The sequence below is a fragment of the Canis lupus genome, chromosome 23, assembly GCF_011100685.1.
Source record: "Canis lupus familiaris isolate Mischka breed German Shepherd chromosome 23, alternate assembly UU_Cfam_GSD_1.0, whole genome shotgun sequence".
Lineage (NCBI taxonomy): Eukaryota > Metazoa > Chordata > Mammalia > Carnivora > Canidae > Canis > Canis lupus.
Genome location: NC_049244.1, coordinates 34877010 through 34890805, shown reverse-complemented (window position 1 = coordinate 34890805; position 13796 = coordinate 34877010). Strand labels below are relative to the sequence as shown.

The 13796-nt window shown below is 40.7% G+C and overlaps 1 protein-coding gene across 2 annotated transcripts; it reads left to right on the top strand.

The window, feature by feature from the left end:
- The first annotated feature begins 308 nt into the window (after window positions 1–308).
- Window positions 309–12563, top strand: A4GNT (alpha-1,4-N-acetylglucosaminyltransferase). Of its 2 annotated transcripts, none has more exons than XM_038570997.1 (3): window positions 309–549; window positions 4482–4915; window positions 10276–12563. In XM_038570997.1, the coding sequence occupies exons 2-3, from the start codon at window positions 4508–4510 to the stop codon at window positions 10888–10890; spliced, it is 1023 nt and encodes a 340-aa protein (XP_038426925.1). In that variant the 5' UTR covers window positions 309–549; window positions 4482–4507; the 3' UTR covers window positions 10891–12563. The 2 variants fall into 2 exon arrangements, with proteins under 2 accessions (XP_038426925.1, XP_038426926.1); XM_038570998.1 differs by lacking the exon at window positions 309–549 and adding an exon at window positions 2786–3633.
- Window positions 12564–13796: the final 1233 nt, after the last annotated feature.

Here is a 13796-nt window from a genome sequence, read left to right as displayed (position 1 = left end):
TCCCAGGGAAGCTATACTTTAATATCTATCAAGGTCAACGTGACTTGGCAAAATCTCAGAGTATGGGACTTATTTCTGCCATGAACATACATCATACATCTGATTCGTTTAAAAAATAACAAAAAAGGAGCATTCCAAACACAAAGATAAGAAAAAGAAAAAAAATCTCCCTGGTTCCCATAATTTTTAAAGCCATACAGCCTTGCGTATACTAGAAGCTTAAGACAAGGCCTGCATCTTTCTGAAATGTCCTTTGTCTAATGATTTGTAACTTTTTGATGTATGCCAAATGTTCCCTCACCAGAGCACTCTCTTCTTTGTGAAGATTGTGTATCTTGGGCAGCTCTCCTAGCCTGGGTTCAAATAAAACTCTTTCTTTTAAAAATTCTAAAAGATTTGTTCAATTTGCATCGACATTTCTTGGTATTGTCAGCAGGATGTCAGAGCCATGTTCATGAGATCGCCGGGGGTTCTTCTGGAACTCAGGCTTGGTACCAGCACGAGCCCCTTGTGCCCTTCCAACTTCCCAGCAGCTCACAGGTGTATCAGGTGCGTTCTTCTGCTATCTGAACCTCCTCAACTGGAGTTGATGGTCCTGACTTTTATTTGAGCTGTCGAGGGCTACCAGTAATATCCTCTAGGCGGAGATATCCCAGAGGGGTTGGAGCTGATGGGCTGGTTGTTTTAATTTGGCATTTTGCTAATGGACATTATTAATATAAGGCTTGACTAAATTTTCTGGTGAGAAATATGACAGATTGAATCACCTGGCTCCAAATACAAGGGACACTTACTTGCTCCTTCAGGGAAGATGGTGCTTTCAGGTGACTGGAAGCCTTGGGGAAGTGTCTCTGGAAACTTCCGCAGGCTTGACAGCTAGCACATGGGGATCCTCTCCTTGCAGGTGCTTACTTAAGTGGGAAATTTTCAGTAAGGATAACCTGAGTCTCAGATGGCCTAGATGGGACTCTTTTGACACCTTTGAATTAGTTTTCTTGTGCACAAACTTAGAGAAAGCCAATTATAAGACTAAACAAGCAGAAGCGAGGAAGTCATTTGGTCCAATCAGTGAAGCCCCCAACTTTGGGGCGGAACCAATGACCAATAGAGGTACTCTTTTGGTATCTTTGGACAAAACTGGTCATGTTCTAATTGAAAAATGGAAAATGACTCATTCAAGGATCCATAAATTATAATGTTACCTTGTGATTAGATTTGTTTGACAAAAGAGAGATATTGGGAAATTGGGGTCTGTAATGTCCTCTCCACAAACATGAGTGAAATGAAGGCTAGACTTCAGTTGCATCTTGTTTGTGTATATGTGTCCACATGTGTTATAGATGTGAGATATTTTCTGTACCTCCGGATGGTATTGCTAATAATTCATTTGTAAAAGAGTTCTATTTAATTGGCTTAACGGCAAACACTTGTAAAAATTGGGCACTCTAAAACTCAGAAGAATAAGAACTAATCCACACGTTTTTCAAGTTCATGTGATCCGGGACAATCTTTGATAAATTAAAATTCAAGGGTTTTGGTAAAATACACAAGTCTTTAGAGTTGTCAACATTAAATTTAAAACTTTTATTTTACCAAGGTTCACTGAAGGTCAAATAAAGTCGTTATCTCTGTTGCAATTTGTCAGCGAAGATTACTTAAAATGATGGTTGATTTTGTCTGTCTCATGAAGTATTCATGGGTAATTGTTAAGAGCAAATGGGTTGAATAAATAAAAAGTGTTTTAATAAAGTATAATACTGAAATGTTAATTACTAAACATAGGTTTCTTTGCTTTTGGCTTCTTATCACAAAGAAACTAAAGATAAATTTGGGTCTGCCAATAAACACGTTGTATGTTTTATTGACAATTGTGCTTTGAAAAAATGCATTTTTAGAAATTATGAAATGTCCATAAATTGGCCAATTTAAAGAATTCTGATGTAACAGACAGCTCACAATTGGTTACTACTTAGTTTTCACTGGAAACTGAAGTTTTTAAGAGTTAAAATTCTGATAAATGTGATTGAGATTGTTGGAAATAATACTGAAAGCAACTCTGCATGTAGGAATTTGGAAGATACAGAAGAAAGGTATAAGGAATGAGGATATATTTTTGTTGAGGAAAAAAAATTGTCTTGAAATGAGAATTTGTTGTTTAGAGAGGGAAAACTTAGGACAAACTCTAAGTGGAAAAAGAAAGTTATAAAAGGTTCGAGAAGGAGAATCTTTGGAAAATAATTTTATACACTGTCAGGACTAATATTGCAATTAGTGAATTTTAAAAGGACACTACTATAAGATTGGAATTTGGTTTTTCTCTCTTAGTCTTTTTAAGACTAAGTTTTCCTGGCTTGTTGGTCTGGTCTTGATAAGAAATTCTAATCAAAGTTTTTTATTTCTGCTCAGAAAAAGCAAAGTTCTATGTTTTGTCTTCATCAGTTTTTTGATTACTTAAGAAAACTAAAACTTCTCAATATTTAAAGAGCTGAATATTGTTAACAACTATGTATTCTGTATTTGCTTTTAGACTCTCTTATGGCCACCTTTGTTAAAAAGATTAAGGTTTTCTTTTTTTGGACTAATTAAGTTTTAAGTTCTGTAATGATCTGTAATCCTATTTTTAGGCATGTACTCTAGAAACTTCTGAGGTTTTTAATAAACTACCCTCCAATTCAAATTCTAAATGAAATATTTTTGATTAATTAGGCTTGTTTGTTTGGTATATTAAGTTACATAAGAAGCATTGTCAAACAAATAATGATAAACCTTCTTAGGCTATATTGTGTGGGTAAATGCTATAACTTTTGCAAAAATTCTTTAAAATTCCTAAAGTTTTAATATGTCCTGGTATAATATCATCACTTGAAATTCTACTTATTGAAATGTGGTGTTGAATGTTGAAATTTGGAAATAACCAAATTTCCTTGTCAACTCTATTACAATGCACTCCCATCAGACTTTAACCATGGACATTTTTGAGTCTTTTGTCATTTACAGTTATTGTCCTGATGCTTTTGCAAATCTGTTTCAGCTTCAAGGAGATTCACAAAAAGGACTGTTGATGAACTCAGGTTTCTATATCTTTAAGATCATAAAACTAAACTGGGAAGGAATTTCCAGAACTAATGGAAAAATTACATTCAAACAGAATGGAAATTAATAACATGAGGCTGAGTGAACTGAAAAAGATGATTATAGTTTTTATGAGTTTTGTTTAAACATTGCTCTTTCTCTAGTGTTTGCTCTTCCAGATTCAAGGAAACCTTTTCTCCTAATCCGAGTTAATAGAAATTTGATAAAATATTCCTTTGTAAGCAAATAGAAACATTTATCTTTTCTCCCTATCAAAACCCTCCTGAATTCAGAAACTCTGAGTATTCTTTCTCTCAAGGCAATTATAGTCATTTACATAAATCCAATGAGAATCTGTTCACCTTGTAACAGGACACCATTGAAAACATTGGCTGTATTACCAAGGCTTTAACTGGAATATCGTATTTGAGAGACACATGAGTCGACTCAGATATGATTGGAGAGCTTTAAGGAACTAAGGTTGACTTTATGGAGTCAATAAAGCCCCTTGAAAATGTTGGCCTGATACCTTGCTCATAGAATTCCCAGAAGCCTTACCAGGTGAGTAAAGGTTCCTGGCAGATGCAGGAACCTCAGGATATTTTGGGGACCTCAGGAAGAGAGGAATTCACCCAAAGCTGCAGGTATTGCAGGTGAATCTGATGGTAAGTATTTGGTATAGCTTTTGGCCTCGAGAGGCTATTAAAAATTCAATGTGAAATTCCTTCTAAAAAGTTCCAGCAAAGCAGATTTTTAAAAACCCATTTGGTCAATATCACTATTCTTGCTGTAAATAATTCAGCTAAATTTGTTAAAAATGGACTTTTTTCTTTTTTTACAAAAATGAATTTGTTTTAATTTGGCTATCTTTACAGAAATGAGGGTGCCTTTAGGGAGAAAAATTAAGTTTCAACAACACATCTTTGTAGATGTTCGATTCTAGTTCTGATTAATTGTCTTTGAATGTTTACTGTGTGCCTGTAAAACTGGGCTGGATTCTGAATTCTTCTGGTTTCCTCAAATACCTGGCTATGACCCTCTGAATAAAAGTTTCCAATTTTCTCCCATTCTATTGACTTGGAAGCACTGAGACCTAAAACCGTCTTTTTCCCTAAAGACCTGCAGCCTGAGGCGAGACAACCTGAAGTAAACTTCGGAAAAATTTCTACAACAGCTCAACATATAGATGCAATGATTATTTTCCTTTTTTTGAATCATTCTCAAATTCCTTAGATCAACTGTAGTGAATGCATTTTTCTTTTGAACATCACCATGCTTGATCTGATGATATTTTACTTAGGATTTACAAACTCTAATCTTAAAAGTGGTATTCATGTCTCGTTTTCTCATGTGTTGTCTTTATCGGGTTTTGTGAATGCATTTTTGTAATGAGTTGTGTTGCTTTAAAGGAGCAGGCCTGGAAAGAGAAGCAGATATGCTGAAGGAGCTCCATCTCTTCCTGTTGGTCGTCCTGCTGCTTGTCTGTGCCTTCTTCTACCAGCTAAGCCTGAAGTCCAGCTGCTTCTTCTGCCTTCCTCCCCAACAGTTAGAGCAGGACCCAGGAGCCCTCCTGGGCAATGGGCACGGCATTGTGTTCATAGAGACCTCGGAGAGAATGGAACCAACTCCACTGGTCTCTTGTGCTGTGGAGTCTGCTGCCAAGATTTACCCCAGGCAGCCTGTGGCATTCTTCATGAAGGGTCTCTGCAATACCACACGGCTGCCCTCCAACTCCACTTACCCAGGCTTTTCCCTCCTCTCAGCAATAGACAATGTTTTCCTCTTCCCTTTGGATATGAAAAGGCTGTTTGAAGACACACCATTGCTTTCATGGTACACTCGCGTAAGTGTTCAGAGAATCTTAGAATGTCCGCGTTGGGAGCGACTGCAGACAATGAGTCCAGTCTCCCTTATTTTATGGATTGGTAAACTGAGTGCAAGGGCTCAGTGTCAGAAATGGGACTAGAACCCAGATCCTGGCCTTGATTCTATAGCACTGAGTCCTGATTCAAATAAACAGGAGAGACTTAAGTTAGGTTTCTCTGTAGCTTTGTGTCTTATGCCTCCAGCCTTATTTCTTAGGAATGAGGTTTCTTTTGAGACTATCCTTAACTGAATGAGTTTCTGTGTCTTTTCTGGGGGTATAACCACTTATTTTTCATTTACTTAAACCCATCTATGTAAAACTTTTTTTTTTTTTGCATCTGAATGGGAAACTAGGCAATATTTAATTTGAAAATGATGTGAATAGAAAATTCGTGAAGAATCAGGTGGAGTGCTGCTATATGAGATTGAGTTATATTAAGATATGACCAAGAAACTCCTGGAGCTCTTGAGAATTTTGTAATCTTCCCCTCAGTAACATAGCATAATATGGAAATAATATTTCAAATTAAATATTTCTCTCATAGAGGACCCACGGTCAGATAATGCTTAAGGAAATTACAGTAGAACCACTCAATAACTCCACTATGCAGGCTTTAGCTGGGAATCTTATGAAGACTATAATACAATCTGGAATAAATACACTTACATTATAATGTGATTGTAATTATTTTAGCTACATATCACCTCACTCCCCACCCCCCTACCCCGGCCCCGTCCACGTGGAAGAAAAAGACCTAAGGAAAATAACACAATATCAGGTTGTGTGATTGGATTAAGAGTACATTTAGTGATGAGAACATGTTAATTTTAAAAATAAAATTACTTGGGATCCCTGGGTGGCGCAGCGGTTTGGCGCCTGCCTTTGGCCCAGGGCGCGATCCTGGAGACCCGGGATCGAATCCCACGTCGGGCTCCCGAGGTGCATGGAGCCTGCTTCTCCCTCTGCCTGTGTCTCTGCCTCTCTCTCTCTCTCTCTCTCTCTCACGGTGACTATCATAAATAAATAAAAAAAATAAAATTACTTAATAAAACTAAAAAGTAATTTAAAAATTGATATCAAAATAATACCATTTGCTTGTCATATAAAGTCCTTTTTGAGTTCTAATCGTAGGCTAGACCAAATGGCAGCAAACATTTTCACAGTAAAGTGCCAGATTGTAAATACTTTAGGCTTTGCAGGCCCAGAGGCAATAGTGCAATAGTGAGGCTATTATGCAGGTACTCGTGTTACTTTCCTGTGGCTGCTGTAACAGATGACCATAAATGGAGTGACCTAAAACAGCAGACATTTGTTCTCTTACCATTATGGAGGCCAGAAGTCCCAAGTCCACATCACTGGGTGGATGTCAAGGTGCTGGCCAGCCCCAGTTCCCAGGGAGGCTCTAGGGAAAAATCTTTCTTGTGGAGATCTGCGCATTTCCCTTTCCTCTCTCTGTTTCTCTCTCTGAACTTTCCCTCTATGTCTTTCTTTAAAGGATACTTCCTTTTTTTTTTTTTTTTTAAGATTTTATTTATTTATTAATGAGAGACACAGAGAGAAGCAGATACATAGGCAGAGGGACAAGCAAGCTCCCTGCAGGGAGCCCGATGAGGGACTCGATCCCCAGACCCTGAGATCACGCCCTGAGCTAAAGGCAGACGCTCCACCAGTGAGCCACCCAGGTGTCCCTAAAGGATACTTCCAATAGCATTCAGGTACATCAGGGTAACCCAGGATAATCTCTCCATCTCAAGATCCTTAATGTAATCACATCTGCAAAGACCCTTTTTGCATATGAGGTGACATTCACAGGTCCCAGGATCTAGGACCTAAGGTCTTTGAGTGGCCATTATTCAGTCTACCATCCTAGGGGGAAGATGCCCTTGCATCTACTTACTGTCAACTAGAGGCATTTTCTGGACTAAGCTCCAGGCCTGTGGGGGCAGTGACCAGTTTTACTCTTGGGCCCATGTGACTTCTAGATCCCAGTGTGCCCATCTCTTCTCTGGAGGAGCCTGGGAGTCTTAAATCGAGGCTCATCAGGAGGCCATGGAACAGCTCGAAAGACAGATTTCATCTGCAGCTGCCAGCAAGGGGTTCCCAACTAAAGGTGGTGATCAGCATGGGCCCCTGGGAGCTGGGGAGCAGGGCGTAGGTCAGGGAGGCAGGCCCTGTGGCTCTCAGGGCTAGCCTGCTAGAGAATGTTCCAGGAGGACTACACCAGCACAGGCAGTGCTTTGGCCTACTTTCCCCACACCTGGGCTAGGTGAACATTACCTAAACTGTGCTTTGCTCCTGGGACAAATAAATCTCTGCTCAAATTGTTTTGGAAGATGCTGCATGTTACCTGCTGCCTTTTTTTCCCCGCCTCACAGACCACTCATAGACATGAAGAAATTAAATCCTCTGTAGTTCTAAACTAAAGAAACATTCATTTGATTCAACCTAACATTTTCCAAACTTATTTGAGCCTGGATATCTTTCTCAGTTGGACATTAATGTTTTCTTGGAGCTAATGTTCCATAGAGCACAGTTTAGGTCCTCTGAGTTGCACTTCAATTTTACAAGTGTTGAGTTTTGGGAACAAGTAGGCCCTGGGACACAGAGCCCTAAGGCCCTGCCCCATCTGAGCCTGCAGGGTACTACACCAGGCCGTGTGTCTGCAGAGATCACACCATGATACCTTAGGGGTGCTGGCCCATGGCATGTTCTGCCCCAGTTAGGCCACCTCAGGATAGCTGGGGGCCAGCTCTTGGGGATGGCCCAATGTGCCATCACTTGCTGGTGCCCACTGGGTTTGCTGCACTGATTTGACAACTGTAGCTCTAGGAGATGCCAGGGGTTGAGTACTGTGGGGTGGGGAGGGGCTGAGTAGCATGACCCTAATCCTCTTCTAGTGCTCACCCCCAACGGAGCTCTTGTGTTTTAGGTTGATGTTAGTCCCATGCTCACTAAAAGGCAGATTTTTTCTTCCTCTTGTTCTGTGTGGCTTTTGATATCCTATGTCTCTGGGGCTGTTCACTAACAATCGCCAATTTACAAAATAATCAACTTTACTTATTTCTACTAAACCTTGTTTCTTTTGAACAAATGGATCTCTGGAGCTAGACTGCTTGGGTTCAAATCCAGTCCCTGCCTCTCTCACCTTGGACAAATTACTGAACATCTTATTTCTTTCAGCTTTTCACTTGAAAAATGGGAATAACCATAATGCCAGTGTTGAGTATTTGTGTAGATTATGAAGAGCTTGGAATAGTTTTTGATGCATTTTTGCTCTTATTATTTATGAGGTTTTCAGCCATTGTATATAATTCTGGTGATGTTAATGACTTGTGTAAAGATTTCTGCAAAGTATTAGTTGACCTGCCTGCATTTGACTTTATAGCAGTTTTTTTTTAATAGTAGAGTTTTAAAGAATGTTTATTTTGTCAAGGGCAAATGTTTAAATACAATCCTTTTTTTAAAAAATGATTTATTTATTTATTTTGGAGAGAGAGAGAGAGAGAGAGGCAAAAGGAAAGAGTTTTAGTAGACTCTTTGTTAAGCACAGAGCCTGACATGGGTCTCAATCCCATGACCCTGAGATCATGACCTGAGCTGAAACCAAGAGTCAGACACTTAACTCACTGTGCCACCCAGGGTCCTTGTTTATGTTTCATCTTTTAATCAACATATTTCAATTCAGAAAAATCTATTTTGGGTGCATCTGGATGGCTCATTTAGTTAAGTGTCTGACTCTTGATCTCAGCTCAGGTCTTGATCTCAGGGTCATGAGTTCAAGTCCCATGCTGGGCTTCCACACTGGGCATGGAGCCTACTTAAAAAAAAAAAATCCATTTTGTTTTCTCAATTCAAAATTTTGGCATTCCATTTGGAATGTTGCCATTTATGATTAATTTTTATTGCTTTTAGAGCCATTTTCTGTTTTGCTCATGTTTTAGCATTTGCAGTCATCCTTGACCTTCTATCTCCAACTCCAATCCAATCCATCTGACCAGCTTCATCTTTACTGTGTGCTCAGAAGCTGACCACTTCCACAGCCTTCCTAACTTGCCTTTGTTCTTCAGCCCTTGCCACCTCCCAAGCCCCACCCCTGTTGTCCACATAGCAGCCAGTATGAACCTTTTAAGACTAAGTCAGGTCACTCCCTTCTTCCAAACCTTCCAAGTAATTTCCGCCTTTACCGCAGCCTGTGTGACCCGCCCTTCCTCCCCACCCATCCCTCTCTGCTCTCATCTCCTATCCCTCTCCTTCACTACTCTGCTTTGGCCACACTGCCTCTTTTCCGTTCCTGTACACAATGAGTGTGCTCCTACCCCGGGGCCCTTGCACTTGCTGTCTTCTACCTAGAACCCTCTTCTCTGAGATATTGGTATGGTTCACTCACTAACTTTATTCAGGTTTCTACTGGAAGCCAAGATAAGATAGGGCTCCACCCTGCCTCCTTATCCAGGTTTTTATCCTTCACAGTCCTTGTGAACACCCAACATATTATGTATTGATTTGTTTATTGTCTATCTCCACCCAGTAGGGATTTTTGTCTGTCTGTTTACTTCTATCTCCTTAGCAACTGTAACAAAGCTTGGCACATAGCAAGTTGTCCCTCAATGAATATTACTAAAAGAATGAATTAATGAAGGAATACATGCATGCCCTTTTAAGATTCTTCTTCTTCTTCTTTCTTTTTTTAAAAGATTTTATTTATTTACTCATGAGAGACACACAGAGAGACAGAGACACAGGCACACAGGCAGAGGGTGAAGCAGGCTCCATGCAGAGAGCCTGATGTGGGACTCGATCCCAGGACCCGGGGATCACAACCTGAGCCAAAGGCAGACGCTCAATGGCTGAGCCACCTAGGCGACCCTCTTCTACCAATTTCTTAAAGAGCACACATATTGGTCTGTTAGATAGTTTCCTAGCTTATTTTTTTCTTTATTAGTTTTCAGCATTTTTAGGGTTTAAAACATTCTTCCTTCACAGTTTCATATTTGTGGTTAATGTACCCCCTGCTGAAAATGCCTCAAAGGGTTTATTGTGAAATCCTTGCTGGATTTCTTCTTTATCATTCTACTGCTTCAGTTTTTTAAAAAAACAAATGCACAAAATTTAAGAGCTGCTAAAATCTTCCCGTTGTTACTGATTGCTGTAAACTTTCCACTTAAAGGCAAATTTGGAGGTGGAGGTAAGTTTGGTAAATTTGCAAAATTGGTCTTTTGTCCAGTTGATCTTTGAGAAGCTGGCTTGCTTCCTTCTCAGCTACCCTGGGCTGGCTTCTCATTGTGACACCCTCCCTTTCCCCTGCTGCTGTGGCTGATTTGTTCATGTTCCCGCAGATCAACACCAGTGCGGAGAGCAACTGGCTTCACGTCAGCTCGGATGCGTCCCGCCTGGCCATCATCTGGAAGTACGGTGGCATCTACATGGACACGGATGTCATCTCCATCAGGCCCATCCCTGAGGAGAACTTTCTGGCTGCACAGTCTTCTCGGTACTCTAGTAACGGGGTGTTCGGGTTCCTCCCCCACCACCCCTTCCTGTGGGAGTGCATGGAAAACTTTGTTGAACACTACAATTCAGAAATCTGGGGCAACCAGGGTCCCAATTTGATGACCCGGATGTTGAGACTGTGGTGCAAACTCAGAGACTTCCAGGAGGTGAGTGACCTCAGGTGTTTGAACTTGTCCTTCCTGCACCCCCAAAGATTTTACCCCATCTCCTACCCAGAGTGGAGGCGCTACTATGAAGTCTGGGACATGGATCTTAGCTTCAACGACTCCTATGCTCTGCATCTGTGGAACTACATGAACAAGGAAGGAAGGACTGTGGTCAGAGGAAGCAACACGCTGGTGGACAATTTGTGCCGCAAGCACTGTCCCAGGACTTACAGGGACCTGATTCGAGGCCCAGAAGGGGGGGCACCTGGGAAGCTGGGTCTAGGTAACACTTAGGGCTGACGCTGGGTCATTGCTGCTAAGTTGTAGATCTGGACACTTCCTAGAGCGGTAGCTTTGTGTTCATGCCCATGTTGCCCAGGATTACAATCAGCTTTCTCTGTCTGTAGTAGAAAAAATCCCCAAAACCACTAGTGTGTAAAATACAGAAGCTTATTTCTCTCTCATGTAAAAGAAGTCTGAAGGTAAGGTGATTGGTGGGGAAGGTACGGTGGAGGAGTATGGCCATCAGGGACCTGGGTTTCTTGCATCGTTTTGTTTGACATTTGTCATCCTTAGTGTCCATAGCCCATGGTCCATACTGCTGCTTGATCTCCAGCCCATTATATCTGCATTTCAGGCAGCAGCAAGAAGGAAGGAGAAGGTGCACCTCCTTTATTTTATGAAGACTTCCCACAAGGACCTTCTAACACTTCCCCTTCCATCTCACTGGTCAGAGTGTAGCTGCAAGGGAGGCTGAAAATTTTAAGGAGGAAGAAAGAGAAAATGAGTGTTAGGAGAGGCAGCTAATGGTTTTGATAACATGTTAAATTTACTTCTGTAAGATTAGTTTTAAGATCTGTTAAAGAATTGACTGGGGAAAAAGGGACTTGATTTCTGGTCTTAATTTTGATATTCATGAATGTATTCAGTCAGTGAGCATTAATTGAGTCTCTTCTGTGTGCTAAGCGCTGATTTAGTTGCTGAAGATACGGTTGGGTCAAACATACAAGATTCTGGGCTGTAGTAGCAAAGTACCATAGACGGGGTGGCATATAAAAAACAGAAATGTACTTCTCACGGTTCTGGAGGCTGGTCGTCTAAGATTAGGGTGCTAGCATGGTTGGCTTCTAGTGAAGATCCTTGTCCCGTGGCGGGGGGCACTTTTCCTGTTGAAGCTTCATGTAGTGGAAAGGGTCAAGGGAGCTCTCTGGGGCTTCTCCCTCCTTTTAAAAAGATTTTATTTATTTATTTGAGAGAGTGACAGAGCAAGCATGAACAAGGTGGTGGGGGGGATGGACAGAGGGAGAAGGAGAAGCAGACTCCCGTCTGAGCAGGGTGCTGATGTGGGGCTTGATCCCAGGATCCTGGGATCGTGACCTGAGCGGAAGGCAGATGCTTAACCACCTGAGCCACCCAGGCGCCCCTCTGGGGTCTGTTTCATAGAGGAACTGATCCCACTCATGAGGGCTTCACTTTCATGACCTAATTACCTCCCAAAGTCTCCACCTTCTAATAGCATCACATTGAGGCATGGGATTTCAGCATATGAATTTGGGAGGGACATGAACATTCAGTCCATTGTAGGTCCCTTGTACTTACATCCTTATGACTGGCCACATCGCCCTCTGATAGCCTCTTGCCTTCCCAGGGTGTCTGCTATTCCCTACCCTATCTCAATTGGCTCATGAAAGCAAATTACAAATTCCAGTTTTTATAAACCACTTCCCTTTAATAATCACATAAAAATTTATCTCCTCTTTTTAGGACGCATGAGAATCAATATTTCTTCTACAAATATTCATCAACCAAGATTTTCTAGGACTTTCCTTTTGGTAATTGGCTTTATGATCACAAAAATATGATGTTGTTTTTTAAAACTATATCCCCCCTATCCCCTTTCATTCTGATATTTCCCTCTTTGAGAATCACTGCTAATGACAGTCTTATTAAAAAATATTCACAAATCATGTCACCTGCCCAGCTGTATTTATTCTTGGCTACTTGCTCTGGATTCTTAGACATCTGACACCATGGTCAGATTTTGGGGCCTGCTGTTCCTCCTCACAGCTACTTTCTGAGTGTGTCGTCAGAACCCCTGCTGGTTTTCAGCTCTCCTGATTGCCTCCACAGGTGAGGATTTTCAGGGCCAGCATTTTCAGGAAGGACAGTCACACGCATTGGATCTCCTTTCTACATCTGGAGAATATATGAAAATGTCTTTCCAACTAAGATTCCCAAAGGTTTTAAATGGTTTGATTAGGAATAGTTTTAATATTTCTTTTTCTTTCTTTCTTTCTTTCTTTCTTTCTTTCTTTCTTTCTTTCTTTCTTTCTTTTTTTCTTTCTTTCTTTCTTTCTTTTTTTTTTGGGGGGGGGGGAGAAAGTGAGAGCTCATGCACCATGAGAGCAGGGTGAGGGAATTGTGGGGGGAGTAAAGGGAGAGAGACAGAAAGAATCTTAAGCAGGCTCCATGCCCAGTGCAAGCCTGAGGTGGGGCTGGAATTCATGACCCTAAGATCATGATATCTTCTGAAATCAAGAGTCTAAGGCTTACCCTACTGAGTCACCCGGGTACCCCAGGAATAGTTTTATTTATGTATTTTTATTTTATTTTATTTTTTTCAGGAATAGTTTTAATATTTCAAAAATTTATGAATTATTTCATGATGGGACCAAATAGGCCAATCTCAATGTCAAATTTCTTTATGTGGGGCTGTGATTATATGAATTCACTGTGTTAATGTTGATAATTTAATGTTTATAGGGAGATTTACCTGACAGTAAAATGCTTTTGATTAATAAAATGTAGGAAATAAATTTATACTGTATGGCTTAGTAAGTACAGTTTGTCTAGTAGAAAAGGAAATTTCAAGACATGGTAGTGAGGTGGGGATTGGGCAAAGTGCTAAAAGTAGAGAGTGGTAAGAATTGTGGGATTTCTGGGACTCCAGATGGCCCTGGATTTCTTTTGGCCTTTTCTTTGGAGTCTGTGCCACATGTTTATGTCATGATAGACTTTGAAAATAGGCTATGCTGGTGGCTTCTCTATACTAAATTTTTTTTTTCTCCAAGTTCCACACTCATTCTTAGAATTTCAAACAACAAGATTGTATGGAGCAAAGGGTGAAAGTGCCTCTTGCACCACTGTCAAATTTGGTATGTATCTCTCACCTTTTCTCTGCATATATAGCATGCTATTGA